Source organism: Spea bombifrons, chromosome 11 (assembly GCF_027358695.1).
Source record: "Spea bombifrons isolate aSpeBom1 chromosome 11, aSpeBom1.2.pri, whole genome shotgun sequence".
NCBI classification, from domain to species: Eukaryota; Metazoa; Chordata; class Amphibia; order Anura; family Pelobatidae; genus Spea; species Spea bombifrons.
Window position 1 is genome coordinate 10,210,094 of NC_071097.1, and position 25,962 is coordinate 10,236,055.

Below are 25,962 nucleotides of genomic sequence, written 5' to 3' on the forward strand. Positions count from 1 at the left end.
TCCATTCACATACAATTGTATACTTTTTTTGTCTTATATTCCAGGCAGCAGAGAACCTGCCAACTGTTTTTGGAAGCAACCCTAAGGCTCAGGTTGCTGCAAAGACTGTTTTTCACTTAGCCCATCGACATGGAGATATTCTGCGGGAGGGCTGGAAAAACATCATGGACTCCATGTTGCAACTGTTCCGTGCGGAACTGTTGCCAAAGGCTATGGTAGAGGTAAGGAAGCTTATGGTAAGAGACTAGGGGTTCCGAATATCAGTCTGCCTTTCTAATACATTAAGCGTAGACTGCTTTATAAATCTGAAGTTGGCTCAGAAAAGAGGGGTCCGCTTTTCACATACAACCCCAACTAGTGATCATATTTACAGTTGCAGGAAAAACTATATGAACCCTTTGGCATTGCCTGGATTTCTGCATATCTTGGTCATTAACCCCATCAGGCCCATGTTTTTTTTTTTTATACCTAAAAGCCTTGGTTTTGGGGTTTTTATTTTTTGTTTTTTTTCTACCATGTGATTTCCCTTTTCTATATTTGAAGTACCCACAACAATTATACCTCATTTTGTTCAGGACACATAGGGCCTTTTTTTTTAAATCATAGGTTTATATAACACATAATTCTAAGTGATAATGTGTAAAAATAAAAAATACTAAAATAGTGAGAAAAAAGTTTTTTGCAATTTTGTTGCAAAGGGTATTTATTATTATTATTATTTTCTTTTATTTATATAAAGCCAACAGTTTATGCAGCGCTTAATACAATACATATATTCAAGGGGTATGACAAGACAAGAATTGACAGACTAAGACAAACCGATACATTAGGTGGAGAGAGCCCTGCTCGCAAGCTTACAATCTTGAGGGGATGGTGTGACAAACATAAGGCACAGAGAAAGGGTGAGAGGTCATATGGTGGTTGTATCAATGACAAGGAAGTTCTAGCAGCTAAGATGGTATGCTTCTCTGAAGAAGTGGGTTTTGAGATGTTTCTTGAATGTTGGGAGGGAGGGTGAATGCTGAAGGTTCCTTGGGAGTAGATTCCAGAGATATGGGGCAGCTCGAGTGAAATCTTGTAGACGGGAAAAGGAAGAGGTGAGGAGGAGAGCCTTAGCCCATGGGAAGAACGTAGGGATCGAGTAGGAGAGTGCTTATGAGGGCAGAAATTTATGGAGGAACAGTATTATGGATGGCCTAATATGTCAGTACCAGGATTTTAAATTTAATTATAAAGGTAATTGGGAGCTAGTGGAGGGTTTCACAGAGTGGGGAAGCAGAAGAGGAGCGACGTGCAAGAAAGATAAGCCTAACAGCAGCATTTAGGACAGACTGTAGAGGAGAGAGTCGAGATAGTGGAATGCCAACCAGAAGAGTGTTGCAGTAGTCAAGACGGGAAATAATTGAATGAACCAGAGTGGATTCTTGGATGAGGCGGATACAAGAGATGTTTTTTAGGGGCAAGCAGCAGGATCTGGCGACGTGAGGGATGAAGGAAAGGTTAGAGTCAAGAATGACCCCAAGGCGTCGGGCCTGGTTAGTAGGAGAGATAGTCGTGTTGTTAATGGTGATAGAGAATTCAAGTAGTGGAGTGGAGATGGAGGGAGGGAAGATAATGAGTTTTAGAAAGATTAAGTTTCAGGTAGCGTTGTGACATCCATGAAGAAATAGCAGACAAGCAATTGGTAATACTGGACATGAGAGATGAAGAGATATCAGGAGAAGACAGGTAGATTTGGGTATCATCTGCATATAGATGATACTGGAGGCCAAATTAGGTGATTAGTTTGCCAGCAGATGAAGTATGAAGAGATAACAGCAGAGGTCCAAGGACTGAACCTTGGGGGACACCAACCGAAAGTGGAAGGGGCTATGATGTCTTGCCAGAGAAGTTGACAGAGAAGAAATGGTTAGACAGATATGAGGAGATCCAGGAGAGAGCTGTATCTCGAATGCCTATAGAAGCAAGGTGAGGATCAACAGTATCAAAAGCAGCAGAGAGATCCAATAGTATTAGAATAGAGAAGCGACCTTTACCAGAGAGCAAGTCATTGGAGACTTTTGTTAGAGCTGTTTCAGTAGAGTGAAGGGGTTTGACTGTAGAGGGTCAATGTAGGAGGGGATTAGAGGAGAGGAAATTAGTAAGGCGATTGTACACAATCTGTTCAAGCAGCTTAGAGGTAAAAGGAAGCAGAGAGATAGGGTGGTAGTTAGTCATACAGACGGGATATGAGGAAGGATTTTTTTAGAATGGGTGTGACTACAAGGTATTGAGAAACTAAAATAGGAAAAATGCCAAGGAGGGCGAATACTTTTGCAACCCACTATACTAGGTGCTAATGTGAAAGGTTGGATATTTCACAAGATGAGAATAACAATTCTGTAGGTGGCAATGGCAGAACTTGCAAACTTTCACGGTTTCTGCCGATGTGCGCCAGAGCCTCACAAAGCAGAGTTGGTGAGTTGCATTTAAAATCACCATCTTAACAGTGTTATGAAGCTGATCATTTTGCACTGAAATCATATCAACTAAGCAAACCTCATATTTGTAACCATATTTGTTTCAGGTGGAAGACTTTGTGGACCCCAATGGAAAGATCTCTCTGCAACGGGAGGAAATCCCTGCCAATCGGTGTGTGAAAAACTTTAATGACCACTTCATCATTTGCAAATCACCTTACCCCACACATTCTAGATTTTACGAGCAGTTTGCCAATGGGAGCGTAAGAAAACAAATAAGCATTACTGTGCTGTTCCTGGTAATAGCATACAAATGCATAAGAAATGATTAACATTTTTATAGTAGTCAAGTGATAAAGTATTTTTAATGCATTTAACCTCTTGATGACAAATGACGGTCCTGGCACGTCATGTTGAGGCATTCAGCAACACCGAGATCGGCATCAGGGGCCATGTCTGGCCCCTCCCTCGGGTGACTCCCATTTTAGCTCAGGAGGCGATCAATGATGTCACTGAAATGCCACTTGCCACTGCAAGATTTTGCCACTCGCAAGATGGTGGTTCGGCCAAAAAAAAACAGTTGAAAAAGTTTCCAAGAGGGTCTTTCCAGAACCTCCTGAGAACTCTGGCTCCCCTTACAGGCTGAATACAGGTACTGCATTTAACCATACACATCAATGGAGCCCAGCTTACTTACCACAATATGATTAGTAAAATAAAAATGGTAACATGTAAAAATAGTTTCCCACTAATGTCACCAGAGGAACCTTCCAGTTAATGTTAAAAACAGGACAATTGTTAACAACAGGACAAAAAAATTAATTGAATTTGCTACGTTCAACAATGTACCAACTAACACAGGGGGAAGAATGACCACGTGTCTCATTTCCAATTTGAAAAATGCACACCTCCCAAACGTGGCCTTTTAGCCCCCAAACAACCTGACAAATCCATGCATGTGGGGTGTTGCTGTACTCAGGAGATGTACAATGTGTGTGGGAAAAATACACATAAAAAATACTACTACAAACCTTGACAAAGGCTGGGGGTAGAATAAGTGCATGGAAAGAGTTAAAATACCATCATTTGAAATACCCTGGGGTGTCTAGTCTTCAAAAATGTATGGTTTGATGAGGTAAATTGCATTGGCCGGATTCAAAGATACCTGAAATAGCACATGGAGGAAGAATTACCGGATTTGGAAAAAATGGTTTTGAAATAGCAAAGCACTACTTGTACTTATTGCCTCATAACGTGCAGAAACAAGGAAAAAAAAGCATAAAAACATTGGGTATTTCTAAACTTTTATAGATAAGTAAAATATTTTTCAAGTAAAGTCAGAAAAAGTAAATTTTTCACCATATTTTATACTTTTTTTGATAGTTAATGATATGATACAATCAAAATAATCTAAACATCTAAAGAAAGTCATTCTTGTCCTGAAAAAAAACATATAACTTGTGTGGGTTCGGTAAATGGGAAAGAAGAAAATTACAGCTAAACTCGAGCAGTGCAGAAATGTTAAAGCAGCCAATGTCACGAAGGGTACAAAAATTAAAATCAGCCATTTCCACGAAGGGGTTAAATTTGTTATTGATGTGAGAAACCAGTGTTTTATAACCTATATAATTAGTGATTTTTAATATTCAAAGTACCGTATTTGCTCGATTATAAGATGAGTTTTTTTTCTGAGCAAATGCTCTGAAAAATAACCATCGTCTTATATTTGAGGTTGTCTTCTAATCAGACCTCAAATAGAGGTCTGACTACAAGACTAAGATCCAGATTCCCCGCAGTGCTGCAGGGGACCTGGATCCTTCTCTCTGATAGCCTCCGCTGCTGCCGGCACTTCCTCTAGGAGTTTCTATGACGAAGCGCCGGCATCACATGATCCTCAGGTGCTCATTCAAAGAAGAACCCAGCGGAAGGGCTGGCAGCAGCGGAGGTTGTCTGCGCATATCGTGCAGACCTCCACTGGCTGCCCCACTAGACACCAAGGAATCTGAAGCACGAGGAACAAGTCTAGCGAAGCACTGGTAAGTCGGGGGAGGGTAAGAGTGGCATATGGGGGGGTTAAGGGCTTTCTGGAGGCAGAGTGGCATATAGTGGGGTTAAAAGGAATATCAGGGAGGCAGAGTGGCATATAGTGGGGTTAAAAGGAATATCAGGGAGGCAGAGTGGCATATAGGGGGGGGTTAAGAGGCATATCTGGGAGGCAGAGTGGCATATTGGGGGTTAAAAGGCATATCTGGCGACAGAGTGGCATATCAGGGAGGCAGAGTGGCATATAGGAGGGTATAAGGCATATCTGGGGGGCAGAATAGCAAGCTACGGAGCAGATGTGCATAACTGGGGGACAGGTTGGCAAATAAAAAGAAATAAAAACAAAAAAATTATTTTTCTCAATCATAGTCTTTTATTAAATCTGAAAAAATTGTTCACATGTGAATTAATATTTACTAGTAAAACTTTTTTCTTATAGGGTAGTCTTATATTCAGGCTTTTTCTTTTTTTCCTAAATAAATCAAATTTTGGGGGGGTCATCTTATAATTGAGCAAATACGGTTATATGTTAACGCAACAGTATTGAAATTTATTGCCACTATCATCCTAATGTCAATACTGTTCAGTTTAAAAAAAAACTGCTGGAAGAATTCAACATGAACGTTTAATCAGAATTATTTTTGAACAATTTGCGTTGCTTTTTCCCCCTAGTGGAGAGTCAACTGTATTGAGTTTTGTTAGCTGGTTAACACTAAGTGGAACCGAGCAGTCCAGTCTTAGAGGTCCTTCCACAGAAAACCAGGAAGCAAAGAAAAATGCTCTGGAATGCATTAAGGTAAGCAGATTAAAACTGTATTATCTCATGGAATGAGAAAAGCTGTCATTTCCTTAAATTTTACATCTTACAGTTGTATGCACTAAAAGCTTTTATTGTTTTATTACTGTGTTTACAGATTATATAAAAATCATTTATTTTGCAGATTAACCCATATAGGTACATCCACAAAAAGGGTAGCAGGATGTCTATTAGAATATAACTTAATGGCATGACTTTTTCTCAGCAGCAGGGACGTCTCCCTGGCTTACTTTCAACAGATTGGGTGGAATGGTGTGAGTGCCTGTACACAGCTGGAATATGAATGTCAACACTCACACCCAATAGGAAGGTCTTTGGAGGAAAGAAGAGACCCAGCAGGGTCTGCCTAGACCTGGCATGGATTTCTGATTTCTCCTTGATCATATACTGTACGTTGTTATCTGTACAGGGCTATGGAGCCCTGATTGCTGAGCAGTGTAATCATTGCATGGGAGATGAGGGGGGGAGGGGTATGAAAAATAGAAAAAATGATTAAAAATAAATTAAAATTAATTAAAATATATATGAAAAAGGAAAACAAATAATAAATAAAAAGGGAAAATATTGTTTAAATAAAAAAGTACCCTAATACTGCCTAACCCTAACACTATATATATATATATATATATATATATATATATATATATATATATATATATATATATATATATATATATATATATATATATATATATTGTGGTAAAGTGTATGGGAGAGTGGTTGATGGGATATATATGTCACCTGGTTACCTCAGCCAGGCATGGTAGCAAACCCAGGTGCTCTCAGGTGAGGCTTCCTAAACTCGTTACTGGGGAGGAAGCCTTAAAAGAGAGGGCTGTTAGGTTTGCAGGGGGAGGAGAAACTGAATGAAGGAGCAGCTACAGCCAGCGCTGCAGCCCACCAGGTATGAAGCTTTACCCCATGCAAAACTTGTTACTTTGCTTTGCGCCAGACCTTAGGCTGCTAGAGAGGTATCCTGCTGTTTAGTTAGAGCCGGACAGGCTTATAGTTTGTTTTGTTTACAAGGTGCTCTGTGACTACAACATCTAAATAAACGCTGTTACGTTTGAAACCTGTGTGAAACTGTCATTGCCGCCCCATGCGTGAGCTGTCCCCTACAATTGGTGGAGAATGCGGGCACAGTTGTGCTAGGAGCAACGGCAGGACAAAACACAGCATCTGAATTTTGTGGACATTTAAAGGGCCGGAAGCATATGTCCTGAGTGAAGGCTGCAGGACTGTAAGGCCCATCCGGCACAATGGAGGAAGTGATAAAGCAGCTGATACAGGCTAACCTGAGACATGAGCAGGCCTTGGAACAGCAACGGAAGTTTCATGCAGAGGCTTTTCACGCCCAGCAACATGCGCAACAGCAGACTATGGCCCAACAACAGGAAACGAATCGCCTGTTAATGGAGCAGATTGCTGCGCTCAGAGAGACTGTTGTGGCTCAGCCCCAACAAGTGGAGGCAAGCCCCCTTGAGACTGTTAACGTGAGGAGGGCCGTTCAGCGGGGCTTACAAAAAATGACACCCGACGACGACGTTGAGGCCTACCTCACCGTATTTGAGAGAGTGGCGGAGAGAGAGAGACTGCCAGTTGCAGAGTGGGCAGAAGTGATTGCACCCTTCCTGACTGGTGAACTGCAAAAGGCCTACTATGACCTCGGGGAGCAGGATGTCCGGGACTTTACAAAACTAAAAATGGAGATCCTTGCTCGCCTGGGTGTTACGCCCGCTGTTCGGGCCAAGAGAGTCCACTGTTGGAAATACACCATGGACAAGCCTGCCAGGTCCCAGATGTATGATCTGATTCATCTTGTACGCAAGTGGCTGGAACCAGAATCCACTACACCAGCCCAGATTGTGGAAAAGGTGGTAGTGGACCACTACCTCCGCGCCCTCCCGGCGGAGCTACAACGGTGGGTTGGGCATGGAGACCCCAGAACTGCTGAGCAGCTTGTCAACATGGTGGAAAGGTTCATAGCAACCGAGGACTTCCTCCGTGAGGTCCCTGCGGCACCAGCACCTTCCAAGACTGTCAGACCCGCGACATCTTTGGGTAAGAGAGTTCCAGCTGGAGGTGTATGGAAAAATGTGAGAGAGCAGGGCTCTAGAGTTTGGGCAAGGGCAAAAGACTGATCCTGAACCCCTGGGACCCCACAATCCTAGAAAGGGCTCCCTACTAAGGAGGCCAGGGACCCCCCAGTGCTGGAGGTGCCATGAGTGGGGACACATAGCCGCCTATTGCCCTCTTAACTCAGAGCCCATGGTGTGTGACGCTAGTCGGCGTCAGTCCCTGTTTGCAGAACCTGTTTGTGCAGCCATTCCAGAATCAGAGACTGATCCGCATTTTTGTATGGTGAAGATAAGTGACTGCTCCGTGAAGGCACTTTTGGACTCGGGTAGCCTGGTGACTTTGGTTCGGGCCGGCCTTGTGACTATGGACTTCGTGCCGAACAAGCACATAAGAGTGCTATGCATCCACGGGGATAATGTAGCTTACCCTCTGGCCCCCATTAAGTTGGTGACCCCATCTGGAACTGTGACCTACGAAGTCGGAATTGTAAAAAGACTTATGCATGCGGTTATATTAGGCCGCGATTTCCCATTGTTCTGGGAGTTGTGGAGAAGGGGGAACGTTTCTGCAGCTGGGGAACAAACTCCGGCAGAGTCTGTTCCCCTCCCTGTAAATAATGGATCAGGTGAGACGGCCATTGGGAACAATGATACCAGTAAGGGGCATGATGAAAAGGATCTAGGCCCACCTGAAATGTATAGTGAAGATTCTTTCCCCTTGCAGGTGTTAGCTGGGGAGGAAGAAGAAGAAGAAACTTCCCTACCCGGCCAACAGGTCTTAGATTTAGAAATGTCTCGGGGTAACTTCGGGACCGAGCAAGTGAGAGACCCCACTCTGGGAACTGCACGGGCAAATGTCACGGTAGTAAATGGGGTACCACAGGAACCCGAAGCTGACCAGAAATTTCCGCATTTTGCCATGAATGGGGATCTAGTGTACCGGGTCACCAAAGTTAACAAGGAAATTGTGGAACAGCTTCTGGTGCCAAAACCATACCGACACCTGGTGCTGGACATAGCCCATAACCATGTGTTTGGGGGGCACTTGGGGACTAATAAAACACAAGAGAGGGTCCTCCAAAGGTTTTATTGGCCTGGGGTATATGAAGAAGTAAAAAGGTATTGTGAGTCATGCCCCACATGCCACAAGAGTGCCCCAACACCACACTTCCGTAGCCCCTTGGTGCCACTTCCCATCATTGAAGTACCATTTGAGAGAGTTGCCATGGATTTGGTAGGGCCCATTGTCAAATCTGCTAGGGGACACCAATACATTTTGGTTGTCTTGGATTATGCTACCCGGTACCCAGAGGCGGTACCCTTAAGAAACATGGCCTCCAAAAATATTGCTAGGGAGTTGTTTTACATGTTCTCTCGCACGGGGATCCCTAAAGAAATTCTTACTGACCAGGGTACGCCCTTTATGTCACGGGTCATGAAAGACCTGTGTAAGTTGTTTAAAATCACTCACCTCCGTACCTCAGTGTACCACCCTCAAACAGACGGGTTAGTGGAGAGGTTTAACAAAACCCTAAAGCATATGCTAAAAAAGGTGGTAGAAAGGGATGGTCGGGATTGGGACTGTCTATTACCCTACCTCATGTTCTCTATCCGGGAGGTGCCCCAAGCGTCTACAGGGTTTTCCCCCTTTGAGTTAGTCTATGGCCGACATCCACGGGGTTTGTTAGATATTGCCAAAGAAACTTGGGAGACCGAGGCCACCCTATATAAGAGTGTTATTGAACATGTGGCTCAGATGCAGGAGCGGATAGCGACGGTGATGCCTATAGTTAAAACGCATCTGCAAAGAGCGCAGGAGGCCCAGAGCAGAATTTATAACAGATCTGCCAGGTTGAGGGCCTTTAATCCTGGGGACAGGGTCCTGGTTTTAGTGCCCACCGTCGAAAGTAAGTGTTTAGCCAAGTGGCAGGGTCCCTATGAGGTTGTAGAGAAGATGAGTGAGGTGAACTACAAGGTCCATCAACCGGGCAGGAGAAAACCCTTCCAGGTTTACCACGTAAACCTGATCAAGCCGTGGAAAGAGCGGGAGTCTTTGGGGGCGACCCAGGCAGTCAAAGAAGTGGGGCAACCAGTTCCCCCAGTAACAATAGGAGAGGCACTGTCAGTGCCCCAGAAGCAGGAGGTGAGGGAGTTCCTGCAGGAAAACAGACGCAAGTTTTCGGACCTACCTGGCCGTACCCACCTCATAAAACACCATATTAAAACTGAGCCTCACCGTAAAGTGAACCTGAAGCCATACAGGATACCAGAAGCCCGTAGAGAGGCGGTATCCACGGAGGTCAGGCGCATGCGTGAATTAGGTGTTATTGAGGAATCTACTAGTGAATGGTCAAGCCCCATAGTGCTAATCCCAAAGCCCAACGGGACGTGGAGGTTCTGTAATGACTTCAGGAGATTAAATGAGGTCTCAAAGTTTGATGCGTACCCCATGCCCCGAGTGGATAAACTGGTTGAGAGGCTTGGGAAGGCAAGGTACATTACAACACTTGACCTTACAAAGGGCTATTGGCAGATACCGTTAACTGAGGAGGCTAAAGAGAAGACTGCCTTTTCCACTCCAGAGGGCCTGTTCCAGTATGTTGTGATGCCATTTGGGTTACATGGGGCCCCTGCTACCTTTCAGAGGCTGATGGATCTGATTTTGAGACCACATCGTGATTATGCCGCTGCTTACCTGGACGATGTGGTAATTTTTTCGTCTGACTGGAAAAGTCACCTCGGTAAGGTACAGGGCGTGTTAGACTCCATTAGTGATGCAGGCCTAACCATAAACCCTGAAAAATGTGCAGTGGGTCTGGAGGAAGCAAGATACCTGGGTTATATCATTGGTAGGGGGCTGGTTAAACCCCAGATCAATAAGATTGAGACGATACAGAACTGGCCTAGGCCAGTAACAAAGAAACAAGTGAGGGCTTTCCTTGGCATAACCGGGTACTACAGTCGGTTCGTGCCCAATTTTGCCTCCATGGCCACACCATTGACAGACTTAACAAAGGGTGGTAAGTCAGTGATGGTAAAGTGGAACCCCGAGGCAGAAAGGGCTTTTCAGAGTCTGAAGTCTGCCCTGTGTGACCAGCCAGTGCTAGTTTCCCCTGATTTTAGGAAACCATTTCTGGTTCAGACAGACGCGTCTGCTAGAGGTTTGGGGGCAGTTTTGTCACAAGTGGTTAATGGGGAAGAACACCCAGTGCTGTACTTGAGTAGGAAACTGACCCCAGCCGAGGAAAATTATGCCATAGTGGAAAGGGAGTGTCTCGCCATCAAGTGGGCGTTTGAGTCCCTGAGATATTATCTCCTGGGCAGGGAATTCTTGTTGGTGACTGACCATGCTCCTCTGGCATGGATGAAACAGAATAAGGAGAGGAATGCAAGAGTGACCAGATGGTTTCTCTCCTTGCAAAATTTTAGATTTACAGTGGAGCATAGACCAGGGAAGTTACATGGGAATGCGGATGCGTTGTCCAGGGTGTACTGTATGGTTGCTGACGCTGTCCAGACCTCTGCTCTGGAGTCGACGGGGGGGATATGTGGTAAAGTGTATGGGAGAGTGGTTGATGGGATATATGTCTCACCTGGTTACCTCAGCCAGGCATGGTAGCAAACCCAGGTGCTCTCAGGTGAGGCATCCTAAGCTCGTTACTGGGGAGGAAGCCTTAAAAGAAAGGGCTGTTAGGTTTGCAGGGGGAGGAGAAACTGAATGAAGGAGCAGCTACAGCCAGCGCTGCAGCCCACCAGGTATGAAGCTTTACCCCATGCAAAACTTGTTACTTTGCTTTGCGCCAGACCTTAGGCTGCTAGAGAGGTATCCTGCTGTTTAGTTAGAGCCGGACAGGCTTATAGTTTGTTTTGTTTACAAGGTGCTCTGTGACTACAACATCTAAATAAACACGCTGTTACGTTTGAAACCTGTGTGAAACTGTCATTGCCGCCCCATGCGTGAGCTGTCCCCTACAATATATATATACTAAACACCAGCCAGTTGTATTAATATTAGATAGGGTATGGGTTAATATGTAAATGATGGATTAACTTCTTTGTACTTAACGCATTTTGGTCATTTTAGGAGATAAAATATTACGAAAATATGTATTTTTGAATTTTTTCCATGCGGCAGGACAGGAAACTGAAAAAAGGACGTAAACTTCCCGTATTTTCCTGTCCTGGGCAGGAACAGTTCATAGTTTTCTCTTACGGGTACTTACCTGGGTCGTTCAGCTCAGAGGTCCTCCCATGGACTCCAGGACGGGTTCGGCTCCCGTTTTTTACAGCCTCCTAAGGTAAGCTGCCAAAGACATCCTCCATCTTTATGGTGTTTAGCAGCATTTAGGCACATACGTGGTCGCGCATGATTACCTGAACTGAAGACGCACGTGGCACGCTAGGAAGACGTCAGCAGGCAACTTTTGCAGCAAAATTCAAATCTTCAATTCAAAGCCGAGTGGTGATCCCTGGAGCAGTATAGTGCTCTGTTTGGGTACATTAAGTGCTCCTTGTCATTGTGTTTCGGTACAGCTCCTCAAGCTAGCGGATATCCTGTATTATATTACTATGTTTGGGGCTATTTATACAGTAGGTATAGGGTATTTTATTAAGGGCTTTAATTAAATTATGATCAGCCCTTGCCTTTTGGCAATCGGTGAAAATCCTGTGCACCTGGCATTAAGTCTAAACTACATTCAGCCTTTGCAAGTCTCTTCCAACCCCTCCATTTAGTGTCCTGCCAGTAAAATGTAAATTGTGGAATTCTCAGATATTTCCTCTGAACAGGAATCAGACTTTACTAGTTTTCTAAGAGGATGGTACATATCATTCTCAGAAGAAGGTGAAATTGTTGGTGACTTGTCTATTTATTTTCTCCAGGGGATACACAAAGATTGATCAGGGCTGTTCCAACTATCATGGAATGTTACAACACACCAGTATAGGGTACCTTGTTTTGGCCACTAAAAGACTTTTTTCCTTTACATCCTTTTTTTTTTTAACGACATTATGCCTGTGGCCATACCAAACTGAATACACTTGATCTCGGAAGCTAAGCACAGGAGGGCCTGGTTAGTACTTGGATGAGAAATATCCAGATATAAAGTCCTTGATTTCACAGCGTTTTTAATCTTTATTTTTGCTAGATAGGGAAGAAGCTCCTCTTTCTATTAGCACAGCTGTTTCTCGTCTATTGAAGATTTCTCAGGTCTTTGAGGCACCATGAATCGGAAAGCTGATTGTTTTTATCTGGCTTAGGAACTCAGTTTAACCAGTGTTAACAGCTCCCACAGTTTCTAGGGCTCAGCGTTCCTGGTTAGTCCACTTAGAAAATGTTTTGTCTTCACATGCTCCCAAGCACCAACCTTTTAACTTTGAGATTTTCTTTGTTATGCATCTTTTGAAGCTACTCACCTAGCTGCAAAATGTGTGGTTTATCTACACTTGCTAGACATGCCAAATGGTTTTAGTTTGATTTATTTTGTTCTATTCCTCTGAAGGAAGGCAGACTATTTGTCTCTCTCTTGGGTCATTTCGTTGAGAAACTGATTGAAGAAACTTTGCCCCAAGATTTGGAATTCTTGGAAATGCTTTACAACTTTGTTCATCCCAGTCTCCCTTCTGCAATATTTTGGAAGATTCAAGGGGAAAACAGCAAATTGAGAGAACAAGTCATCACTTTCTTTCTTGTTGGATTATGAATCTTGAAAAGTCATCTTTCATTCCATCTCAAGAATCCGATTCTTAGGTATGTGGGAGTAGACTCCATAAACATAAGGTTCTCTTCTTCCCAGCAACACAAGAAGTGTTATCAGAAGATCAGTCAAGAACCTCATTTTTTTTATTTCCATTGCTCTATATCAGGGGTGTCCAAGTTTTTTCTGCAGTGGGCCACTTCATCAGAATTGTATACGTGCGCGGGCCGCACTCATTTTTCACTGTGACAAAAAATATGGCCTTTAATAAAATATGCAGATTAAAATAAAGTAAATAACACAAAACCTTTACTCTTCCTCTCACTGATTTCTGGGCCTAGAAAGTTTTGCGACTACAAATTCAGGATTCCCTAGATTTATTCTAGGGATGAACTAAAATGAAAATTCTGGACCAAAACATTCAGGGTTCACTTAGCCAAAACCGAAAATGACCCCCACCTTTAAAAATAATAATAAAAACTCACATTTTTAATAAAAGTAGGTAACACACAATTGGACAAAATTAGCAATATGACTTAGCAACCAGTAAATGCTGGCAACCCAGGCAACCAGTAAATGCTGGTACCTAGGCATGATGGGACTGTGCTCGCTGTGATTGCTGTTAGCAATCACACTCCTATCATGCCAAGTCAGCCAATACATGCTGGTACAGGGTGGCTGTAAGTGATGTGCAGACCCCATACTGCTGGCAGCATCACTACACAAGGGGGGCAGCTAGCTAGGTTTCAGCATGTACTGGCTGACTTGGCATGATAGGAGTGTGATTGCTAACAGTAGTCACAGTCCCATCATGCCTAGGTTCCAGCACTTACACATCCATCCAGTAAATACTGGAACCTAGGCATTATGGGACTGTGATTGCTGTTAGCAATCACACTCCTATCATGCCAAGTCAGCCAGTACATGCTGGTACAGGGTGGCTGTAAGTGCAGACCCCATACTGCTGGCAGCATCAATACACAAGGGGGGCAGCTGGCCAGGTTTCAGCATGTACTGGCTGACTTGGCATGATAGGAGTGTGATTGCTAACAGCAATCACAGTCCCATCATGCCTAGGCTCCAGCACTTACACATCCATGCTATCACACACACACACACACTCATTTATTCATATAATCATTCATTCACAGATTCATTCCCTCAATCACACACACTCATTCAAACACCCTCCCCACCTCCTTACCTGCAAGGCAGCTCCTCGATGCCGCTTACAGACTTCAGCAGGGGGCGCGGCCTCCCTCTGCCTTCTCTGCTAAAGCACAGAGGAAGTAGGATGTCACGTGAACTCCGCTTCCTCTGTGTGCAGTCCAGAAGACCCTCCCACAAGTAAGTAGCAGGGCTTGAGGTGCGGCTCGCGTAAGATCGGTTGCCCTGGCTGCCGATCTTACGCGGGCCGCACCTCGAGGTCTCGCGGGCCGCATTTGGCCCGCGGGCCGCATGTTGGACGCCCCTGCTCTATATGAAAGGCCATGAGGGTGTTGGGTCCCTTGGGCAAGGCACACTTGCGCCCTCTACAGAATGTTATCCTAAAATCCTGAGACAGATAGCCTCACACTCTAGAGAAGTTTATTCACATTTGACATTTGAAGGCCAACCTTGCTTGTTAGCTAACCATGACATGCTTCAGAGTGGGTGTATATTTCCCTCAGGGCCACGTTACAACAAACACCTCTAAGATGGGGGCGCATATGCCTGGCCGAATAATAAAGGACTGTGGTGCTCAAAAGAACAGAGTCAATCTTAGATATTCCGGAGCTAAAAGCCATGTGTATGGAATTCCTGCATTTCAGTCCGATTCAGAACACTACAGTAGTAGATTATTTAACACAACAATGAGGAACTCTTTCCAGTTCCCTGGGAATGTTAGGCACAAAACTCATGGCTTGGTCAGGAAAAAGTATCCTGGCTTTATCAGCAGTTCACATTGCAGGCCATCACGTTATCCTGGCAGGCGGGTTGAGAAGAGGCTTTCTCTTCCAAAAAGGCTGGGAGCTCAGCAACAAACTTTTTGCAGAAATCAACAAAAATATTGGAACACCAGAAATAGATCTTATGGCTACAAAGTCAAATTCAAAGCTTTCCCCAATTAGTTTTTTAAAGGGCTGAAGATGCACCAGGGATAGTAGATGTCTTGTCAGTTCCATGGCAGTCTGGCTAATATGGAGCATCTTAAGAAGTCACTGGTTTTTCACCTGATCTCACTAAAGTTCTTAAGCAGTCAACTACATCCATCATTTGGAACAGATGTTCCAGTTAGTTTTCACCTTTGGGTATTTCCCCTCTTCAAGCTTGGTTTCTTATTTTCTACAACTGTCAGAGAGGTCTCAGACCATCTTCTATTAGGTCCTAATTTCTGCTATCTGTTCATTTGCAGACCATTCTTTGGCTAACCATTGGTTAGGAGATTTGTTAAAGCTGATGGAAATCCTTCTCCAAATTCTCAATCTCCTCTTCCTCCTTGGAACCTTAACCTGGTTCTGGATGTGTCAGGGTCCTCAGCAAGGACCACAACGAACCGACTCACCTGAGTACCCGCCAATGGCGGGCACCAGTTCCCACGCCGCTGCCGTCCTCACTGCTGCTCCGTCGTCTGAGTATAGGCGCGCGCGCCCCCACCTCTCTTTGTGGATTCCTGAATGGAGAAGGCAGGGAACACGCGTCAACGACGTTACGCACGGAGGCGGGGCGACCCCTGGTGGTAGCTTTAAAAACCAGCACTGAGTATCACTCAGTGCTCAGTTATTGTGCCCAACGGAGCTCTATTGTATTGCTGCTTTTTTCTATTGATTCCTGTTGCTGACCCTTGGCTATTTGAATACCGTTTATGCTGATTTCTCCGCTCCTGAGCCTTGGCTATTGAATATCGTTTATGCTGATTTCTCCGTTCCTGAACCTTGGCTAATAAATACCGTTTATGCTATTTTCTCCAATCCTGAGCTTTGGCTATTTATTCCTGGACTTGCTGAATTGCCATCTATCCTCACCGCTGTGAGGTATCCTGCATACTGGGTTCCTCACCTCGAATCCCCGACAGGGTGAGTTATGTAGAACCCCTTTTGAACGCCTCAAGGATGGCTCCTTCAAAATGCCTTATTTTAAATGCCTTTTTTAGTTACCATAACATCAGTCAAAGAGTTGAAGAACCATAGATTGTCATGCGAACAACCTTGTATTTTTTCTATCGAGACAATGTAGTTTTAAGAACGTTTAAAACTCATTTAGGAAAGAAATCTTATTCTTTAGATGTTAATGTTGTCTCTCCATTTATGTGAATAGGACTTATCTATTTCAAAACCGATATCCTTTTTATCCTGTGCCTTGAAAGGTTTCGGGGCTTCTAAGTCATCCATTGCTCGGTGGCTGAAAGAGACTGTTGATTTGTCCTGTTTTGTAAAGGCTATTGCCTCCATTTTCCATAACTGCTCATTTCTACTAGGGCTGTGGCCACCTCTTGGGCGGAAGCTACTGCTGCTTCTTCTGACAGATTTGTAGAGCCACCACCTATTCATCTCTAAGCACCTTCTCAACTTTCAGGCTAAACATCCTGGCATCTGAGAATGCGGCATTTGGATGCTAGATCATGCAGGCCGAAGTTAAGCACTCTCCCCACCCTTCTTAAACATCTACCTTCTTGCTATGTTCTTAAGCTATGCTAGTGCTTGAGGGAAGGGGAAAGACAAAATTTCTTACTGTAAATTTATTCCCCGACACCAAGCAGCAGCACAAGGTTATGATGCATATAAAGGCTGAGTGTGCCTTCAATATTAGAAGTGCATATGTATAAGAAGCCCATGTTATGTGTGTTAGACTTGTGCATTCGGATTCTTACGAATTGCAAATGTACCCAATTTTGGTAAGTTAATTGATTTGTACGAAGCCCCTGAAAATGAGGCCAGACGTTCACCGGCTACCAGAGAGGAGGATCTCCCTTAGCGCTGCAGGGAGCCTGGATTGTCCTCTCTGGCAGCCAGTGAATGTCTATGCGATTCGCGTAGACAGCCTCCTCTGCTACCCGACACTACTGCCGGGGCTTCTATGACGGAGCAAAGGCGTGACCTTCCGGGGCTCAGTCGTAGAAACACTGGCGGAAGTCCCGGGTAGCAGCAGAGGTTGTCTGCGCACATTGCACAGGCGTCCATCGGCTGCCCCCACTAGACACCAGGGGGTCTGGCGCATGGGGCAAGTCTAAGGATGCATCAGTAAGTCGGGGGAGCATATTGGGGGGTATAAGGTGTATCAGGGGCAGAGTGGAAAATAGGGGGTATAAGGCATATCTGAGGGGCAGAATGGCATACAGGGGGTATAAGGCATATCTGGTGACGAGAGTAGCAAGCCGTGGGGCAGATGTGCAAAACGTTGGGCAGGTTGGAAAATAAAAGGAAATAAAAACAAAAAATGCATTTTTCTCAAACGTTTTTATTAAATATGGAAAAATACTTTACAAGTCAATTAATATTACTAATATTTCTTCTAGGGTTGTCTTTTATTCAGGCTTTTTTTTCAAAATTAATATTCACATTTTGGAGGGTCTTATAATCAAGCAAATACGGTAATTTACACAGTTTGTAGTCGTTTCCTACGTGCTGTTGTAGGCAAATAACAAATAGACAGTATGATATCTTGTGCTAATATATTGACTGAAGTTGTGCTATGCTGGCATGAGGAAATTCAGTTAGGTACACAGATTTGTCCTATTTGTGATCAAGTACATTTATTGGGTATGTGAAAGATGTTTTTCCTCAGATTATAATCATCAGGTCTTATCATTGTAGTTATGTGATCCAGAGAAATTGATCACAGAAAGCAAGTTTCTTCAATTAGAGTCACTGCAGGAATTGATGAAGGTAAGCAGTTGATATTATGGTGAGTTTATGTCCTGGACAATGCTTTACCTAATTAGCTGCTTCTTTGTAGCAATTTTTGCAATAAGCGTAAGCCATATTGGAGACTCCAAAGATGAACTGAGAACACCTGTCGTTCATGCCTGGACTGACCATCTGGCACACTAGTCAAATGCCCAGTGGGCTACTTACCAACATCACCTCATACTCAGCCGATCTGCCACTCCAGCAGCAGATTGAGTGCTACAGTGTGCAACTAGTAGCTAGATATGTACGGCTGTGCGATATGTGAGTTGTGCATATCCAGCGTTCGGCTGCACTGAGCTCCTCTGTCACTAGGCTAAGTGCCAGGACTGCTCAATCACCATCGGCCCTGATTTCATTACATTTCATTTATTTATAACGTGCCGGCAGATTCTGCAGCGCTGTTACAGTCAAAAGAACAATTTAGAAACACATACAATAACACATACAATAACACATACAATATCAAACTGGTGCAAAGGAGAAGAGGGCCCTGCTCTTGCGAACTTACAATCCAGTCTATGATTGAGGGGGAAGTGAGACATTAGGAGATGAGTTGATGCGACGCTGTGAAATCCTGAATACGGGAGTGGGAAGAGGTAACAACAGTAGGAGATAGCTGTAAGTCATAAGAGGAGCGAAGGGGACGGGTTTCTCAGGTGGAGGCGGCAGGATTTGGTGAGGGACTGCATGTGAGGGATGAAGGAGAGAGCAAGAGAGTCAAGAATACATATTAATAAATTATGGACTGATGCCTTTTCCTTGTTCACCAGCTAATTCGTGCCCTCTCTTTATATGAATAGTGCGACATAACTTATATGGTAATGAGCTCTGGGTCTTCATTTTTAGGCACTAATATCTGTGACACCAGATGAAGAGATGTATGATGAAGAAGATGCTGCCTTTTGCCTTGAAATGCTGTTAAGGATTGTCTTGGAAAACAGGTAAATCAATAATTAATGCTGCTAAATTATTCCAAATCCCGCAATCATGTTGTGTATGTTTAATCCTTTGTTAGCAACACACATACTAAACAGAAATAAATAACTTACCAGTCATATCTATGAGTCCCTTCACGACAAATGGCGTTCCAGGCACATTACAGAAAAGCATCAGAAATGTTAAAACAACCGTTGTCACGAAGGCTACAAAAATTAAAATCAGCCATTGTCACGAAGGGGCTTAAAGCTGAATCAAAAATATTCATATACTGGAGAATTCATTTTCATGTTTGTGTTTTTATTTGGTTTTGTTTCATGTTCCATGAAGAGACCGTGTTGGCTGCGTATGGCAGGGTGTACGAGATCACCTCTACCGTTTATGTGCTCATGCTGTGGAATTCTGTTTCCTTGTTGAACGTGCAGTAGTTGGACTACTTCGATTGGCAATACGGCTATTACGGCGAGAGGATATAAGTGCACAGGTATTAAGCTGCATTTATCAAAAATGTGTCATTTGGAGTATGTATTTTGGATCTGTAGTATATTTTGGCTTGCTCAATTTTCCATAGCATGATGTCACATTGAGTACTCCCCATAATTCTATCTATTTTAGTATATTAAAAGATGCACATTTTCGGGTAGACTGATGCCATTTATTATGGTACCTTTTAAAGTACCCAGGTTCAGTTGTTGTTGGGATTAGATAATCATGAATCATGAATCATTTAAGTAGGAAGCATACTCTTGCTTAGGTAGTATTGTCACACCATAAGGCATTTATTTTCTTTTTTCTGTTAATATTTTGTCATGCATTATCAAGGTAACTGAGTGTATTGTGTAAATGTTTTGTGTAATACAAAATCCCTTTGTAAACTAAATCAAAGCAATATTAAGTGAACCTAAAATTCTCAAATGTTTCACATTTTCTCAGTTATATTTGGTTGTCTGTTTATTCTTAATATGTCTGTTATCATATATTTTGACGTTTCGCAAGTGTATGTTTGACCACAGTCCCCAAACCAGAGAAAACCAAAAGAAAATATACTTATATATTTTCTCTACAAGGCCTAGCATCTGCGGTTGCAGGATATGAATATATATTAATTTCAATAATTTCAATGGTACCCTTTTTATCAGTCTAGTGTAGTAGAAAGTTCACAAAGCTGTATAAAATGTTTTAATGTCAAGCTCCGTGCAGTTTGAGTATATGATTCGAGATATTGTAGAGGTCATAGTAGGGGGCCCAAATCCATTAAATATACATCTTTTTATATACTTTTTATGGTGTCTCTCTCTTGGTAGGTTCTCCTCTCTCTGCGTATTCTTCTAATGATGAAACCAAGTGTGTTGTCTAGAGTGAGTCGCCAGGTAGCTTTTGGTCTTCATGAGCTCCTTAAAACAAATGCTGCCAACATCCACTCTAACAATGATTGGTACACGCTCTTCTGCCTGCTAGAGTCCATAGGAGCAGGAGTAAAGCCACCAACCGCTTTACAGATGACAAACAGGACTGATAACGATGCAGGTACCACCTTGCTTGTGTTCAGTAACTCAATGCTTCAACAACAGATAAACAGATGTTTCATGCAGTGAAGCCCTTGATGGAAAACAATGATGCTGGAATCTATTAGCATGATTAAAAAGGAGCATCTGTTCTCAATGTTAAGTTTCAAAACCTATGAATAAGTCTTTTTATTGTAGATTGTACATTAACCCTTTGCATCCAGATTTCCAGAATGCAAAGTGGATTTAAACAATTAAAATGTAGGAAGCGTTCATGTAGATTCTATTCGTTTTTCAAGTGACTTTTTTCTTAAAGATCGCGTAATAGAACCATACGTTATATAGGACCCAACATTTGTGAACAAAAAAAAGTAATTTGTGTGACCATTAATCCCAATTCACTAAATAAGACTATAAAAACATGTGCTTGCAAATCAAAAACAAATGTGTCCAAAAAACAAACACAAATAGTTGGAGCGAATAAAGAAATAAGAGAATGTGCCTTTCCCTTATGGTAACCACGCTCTCATATGGGTTATACTCTAAAGAAAAGAAAAAAAAAATAAAAAAATAAATATATATATATATATAAAACACAACACAATAGTGCAATATGTTTTACAAATAATGCGTGAATAAATATTGGTGATATATACACTCAAATCGTTCTGCAAATCCAGACCGATTTGAGGAAGCCCATCCAGGGCGAAACGCGTCATCGGGGACTTTAGCAGCATTTGCCATTTTTGCAAAGTCCATTTTTCTGGTTGTATCCAGCCGCCTAAGGGCTAAAGAAGGGAGTGCTGCCCTGAAACAGCAACAGTGCGTTTACACTTGAGCCAGTGTTTCACTAACAGGCTCTTTCCAAGATTGCCGTTTGATGAGGAGGACTGCTTCCAGACCAGAGGGTGTGGGGTTAACTATATAACCCACAGGCACATACTATAGAGCTCTACCGCTGTGAGTGTATATATCACCAATATTTATTCACATATTATTTGTAAAACATATTGCACTATTGTGTTGTGCTATATTATGTCAAATTTCATACACATATGAGAGTGTGATTACCATAAGGGAAAGGTATAGACTCTTATTTCTTTATTTGCTCCACCTATTTGTGTTTGTTTATTGGACACATTTATTTGTTTTTGATTTGCAAGCGCATATTGTTTTTAGGACCCAATATTTAACAATAATTTTTTTGTAACGCGTACAGGTTTTTTAGTGCCTCATAAAGTATATTTTCCTGTTGTGTCTGGTAGGTGCGCAGTCAGACAGTGAGATTTCATCACACCATCCCAATGATGTGAGCCATGACCGCGGGTACACATCAGATTCAGAGGTTTACACAGAGCACAGTAAACAATCAAAGATTCATCGTCCTGTCACCGAGGTGGACATGGTGAACAGTGGCTGGCTGGTGGTGAGTTTGTTGAGTGCACTTTTCAGAAATATGAGAGACCCAGGCCTGTGCTGAGCAGACTGACTTGAGGCACAGATTTCTATAGCCCCTAAAGAGTAACGACCTTGGTTATTTATTTTTTTTTTTTTCAATTGTTAAATCACTGTGAATTGATGTTTTTAATATACCGTGAAATCAATAAAAAGATATTACACATATTGTTTAAAAAAAAATAATAAAAGGTTATTTTAATATCCAGGGCAGACAATGCTCTAATATCCAGTCACAGAATAACCCTCTAGGATATGGTGGGAGGTGTCTTCTGATCTATTCAGTACCAGTCACTGGTAAATATCTCTGCCACACTAAACAGTGAAACGGTGATTAATATAAAATATATCACTTTAATAAATATAATAAAATATAATTTCTTACGTAAAAGTTTCAAATTTGTAGGTGGTGCGATGTTAAGACCTAAAGCTTCAGATCATGGCAGGGCTACTGCAATCTTCGGTGTAAAAAAAAAAAAAAAAAAAAAAAAAAAGAAAAACAATAACTTGTTTGGGTACACTAAATGAGAGAGAATAAAATTATATCTAAACACAAACATCGCAAATGTGGTAAAACAGTCTTGGTCACGAAGGGTACAAAAAAAAAAAATAATGTCATACGAGCCTTTTCATGAAACTACTTAGGCGGGTTTTATTAAATAAACAGTAAATAGGTTGATTTCATTTTAGCTTTTTAATTGTCTTTGAAACCCATATGTCATAATTGTCATATAATAGCTCCTTACAGTGCCTAATTGGTATCAACAAATCAAATGGATCTTTAGACAAAACATATTTTTGGTATCAAACTATAGATCAGGTTATAGCTTTAACACTTAAACCTCATCTAAAAATCCTTTAGTTCTAAAAGCTCATCCAAAAAACTTTAACCAGTACCATATAGCTTTACAAATAAATTAATTTCCCAGTTTTTACACTATCATTTGTCATAGCTTGGGGAAAAATAAAAACAAGAACATGAGTTATTAGCTTATGGCCCTTGAGGTACTTAGAACCAAATCAAGACATTTAAAAAATACCTTAAACTTTTCATTTAATCCTGATGGTTGTCCTGCTTTTATTTGCAGGTTGGAAAAGAAGATGTTGACTCTAAAGTTGTTGCTGTAATGAACAAACAAGTTGCAAATATCCAAGTGAATCAGTACAGCTTAACTATTGGTCATGACTTTGGTCCACATGATACCAAATCTCTCATGAAGAGTGTTGAGTCTCTCTCTTTTATTGTCCGAGATGCTGCACATGTAACCCCTGAAAACTTTGAGCTCTGTGTGAAAACCATTCGAATTTTTGTAGAGGCAAGTCTAAACGGAGGTGCGTGTAAGTGTTTTTTGTATTTTCTTCTGTTACCAAATTGAATCCATACTTGTAAAGTAAATTTAACTGCAAGACTTAGATCAGAGTAGATGGCATGAATATGGCTCAGTGGAGTGGTAAAACACACCTCCTTTGGAAAAAGCATATAGAGAAATAAAACCTACCCCCCTCGCACAAAATAGGATTGTGAATACCACCTCCTGCGTTCTGTTGCGGGGGGGGGGCAGCCCCTCTCATTAAATATGCATTATCTCATTAATTAGACTAGCTCTAACAACATTTTTGTCTATCATAATCAATAAGTTTAATAATAAGTAAGAAATTTTTGTTGAGGGGGGCTATGGTTTAGCCCCTCTGAAAAAGATTGTTAATATTGCATATTTTAGAGTAGATCTAACGAAAAAAAACAGTTGATCCAACCTGGTCTAACAAATATCTAACAAATGGAATGATCTTTTGTTACATTTTTTAATATGGGGGGCTTTAAACTTAAGTTGATTACTCGTATCTACAAACAACCACAGCTCAACCAAAACTACTTACAATGTTGTGTGTATGGCTTTGATCCTTCTTATTTTCTTTCTTGCTCTGCATTTTTCAAATAACTTTAGAAGTGTATTCTAGTTAAGATCACAGATGCAAGTAATCTGTTGATCGTGAGTAAACAATTGGGGATTAATCTAGTTTTGGTGTAGAATTAATCTAAATTTTATTAAAGACAGGAGGCGAGTATTTTGTATAACTTCCTTTACCGAATAACCTTCAGCAGCAAAACAGTTAACAATAAAAAGAACAATAACCAATAAGAATAGACCCCAAGACCCTATATATGATCTATATCCAGCCACTGCTCCTCTTTCTTTGCCGGAACAAACCGAACAGGATCAAACAGAACGGCGACCTTCACAGCAGCCGAACGGAGAAAAACCATCAACGAGTGAGATTCGCCATCACGCCTCCTAGATAGCAGAGGAGCGACCTGAAAGCAAAGCAGAAACGTGAGAGTACCAGGCAAATTGAACACAGGAAACATACCTGGCAACAGAAGAGAGCAAAGCGATAACCGGTCATTGTCTGGCCAACACTCCAGAAACTAGAGAACAGTGGGGACGTCCTAAAAGGAGGTGTACCGAGCCGATGGGGGTCTAGAAGACCAAATGCCCTGCAAGAGACGGCAGACTGAAGGGTCCCTATCGACCCCAAGGCCCGGCACGGGGACATGAGCTGCAGAGAAAGCACATTAATGGTCCTATACAACTTTCCTAGGAGAAGAGGAGCACGGAAAAATTGAGAATGGGCGTTATAGGAGCCGTAAGGGGATCACAACGCTGTTCCAGACACCAGGGACTCCAGACTTCCCAAGCCTGAAGGTAAGACTTTCTGGTGCCAGGAGCCCTGGATCCGCAGAGCAAATCTTGAGCTGCCCCCGATAGTCCTGACATGTCCCCGGATCCCGGAAACAGTCCAGGCTACCAGCAAGAGACGATCCTGCAGAATGAGGGGGTGAGGGTTCCCCTCAGGATCCAGCAGGAGATCCCCAGGGACACAATATGTATATAGGTTGAACTTGATGGACTTTGGTCTTTTTTCAACCTTATGAACTATGTTACTATGACGGAAGAATCAGGGGGTCCGCGCATGATATATCCAGGAGCAATAGGAACCATGGCTGAGTTCTCCAAAGAGAGGCAACCAGGATAATCGATATCTTCTGACTGGATACGGCGTGAAGAGCCCGAAGGATCATGGAGAATGGGGGAAAGGCATAAGCTCCCCTGGGAGACCACATCTAAAGGAACGCGGCCAACGCCAACAAGAGCGGATCTGGCAGCCAACTGAAGAACGCGGGGGTCTGGGAGTTGGTCCTGGGCGCAAAAAGGTCTAGATGAAGCAGACCCCAACAGAGATCGATAGCGCGAAAAACAGTTGGAAGGAGATGCCAGTCACTGGCGTCCCTCCAATGGCACGAGAACCAGTCTGCCACCAGATTTTCCTTTACGGTGCTCCGTAAATTGCCATTGCCCAGGAGACAGAGGTTCCGCTTGGTCCACTCGCGCACTGAGTGGGCATCCAGGGGTGTTCCCTCTATGAGAGCCTCATCTGCTATTTTAAATATATGTGTAAGAGGGCCCGAGATGTCTAGGAGCTTCTCCTGGGTGGAGCGCAGGCCCTTCCCATCTTTGGTGAGGAAGGTGACAAAGGATTGAAAGAATTTCGGCATATTGGAGACCTTGGCCGGAATAGTGGGACGAGGGCACTCGGAGCGGAGCCACTGCCAGACCTCATTGTCCAGGGGGCGGCGGAGCCAGAACTTCAGGAACTCCGTGATATGATCAGAAGGAGTCCACTCAGCAGGGAGTGGGTAGCGTAGCGACCTGGGGTCGAATAGCGGAAAGCCCATCTCGTCCCTGACTTCAAAGGGCTGATCCTGCTTACAACACGAGGGTTTGGGGTCACCCAACAGAAAATCAAGCCCATGTGCCATGAGTGGATATATTAGACCCTGCTGCCAATATATATATATATATATATATATATATATATATATATATATATATATATAAATATTAGACCCTGCTTTCAATATATACCGTATTTGCTCAATTATAAGACAAGTTTTTTCCAGAGCAAATTGAGGTCGTCTTCTAATCAGACCTCAAATATGAGACTAAGATCCAGATCCCCCGCAGCGCTGCAGGGGACCTGGATCCTCCTGACTGGTAACCTCAGCTGCTGCCTGCACTTCCAC

General features: G+C 42.9%; 1 protein-coding gene across 5 annotated transcripts in view; it reads left to right on the top strand.

Moving 5' to 3' along the window:
• The window catches only part of GBF1 (golgi brefeldin A resistant guanine nucleotide exchange factor 1), a 211,371-nt gene that overhangs the window by 150,006 nt on the left and 35,403 nt on the right, over window positions 1–25,962 (top strand). For 3 of the 5 annotated variants that reach the window (XM_053450924.1, XM_053450927.1, XM_053450925.1), the window contains exons 24-32: window positions 45–221; window positions 2,567–2,631; window positions 5,175–5,298; window positions 17,887–17,958; window positions 18,829–18,923; window positions 19,249–19,402; window positions 20,223–20,445; window positions 21,689–21,849; window positions 22,967–23,216. In XM_053450924.1, coding sequence (XP_053306899.1) covers window positions 45–221; window positions 2,567–2,631; window positions 5,175–5,298; window positions 17,887–17,958; window positions 18,829–18,923; window positions 19,249–19,402; window positions 20,223–20,445; window positions 21,689–21,849; window positions 22,967–23,216 — 1,321 coding nt within the window. The remainder of the gene's footprint in view (window positions 1–44; window positions 222–2,566; window positions 2,632–5,174; window positions 5,299–17,886; window positions 17,959–18,828; window positions 18,924–19,248; window positions 19,403–20,222; window positions 20,446–21,688; window positions 21,850–22,966; window positions 23,217–25,962) is intronic. The other 2 variants (XM_053450926.1, XM_053450928.1) reach the window with 1 other exon arrangement.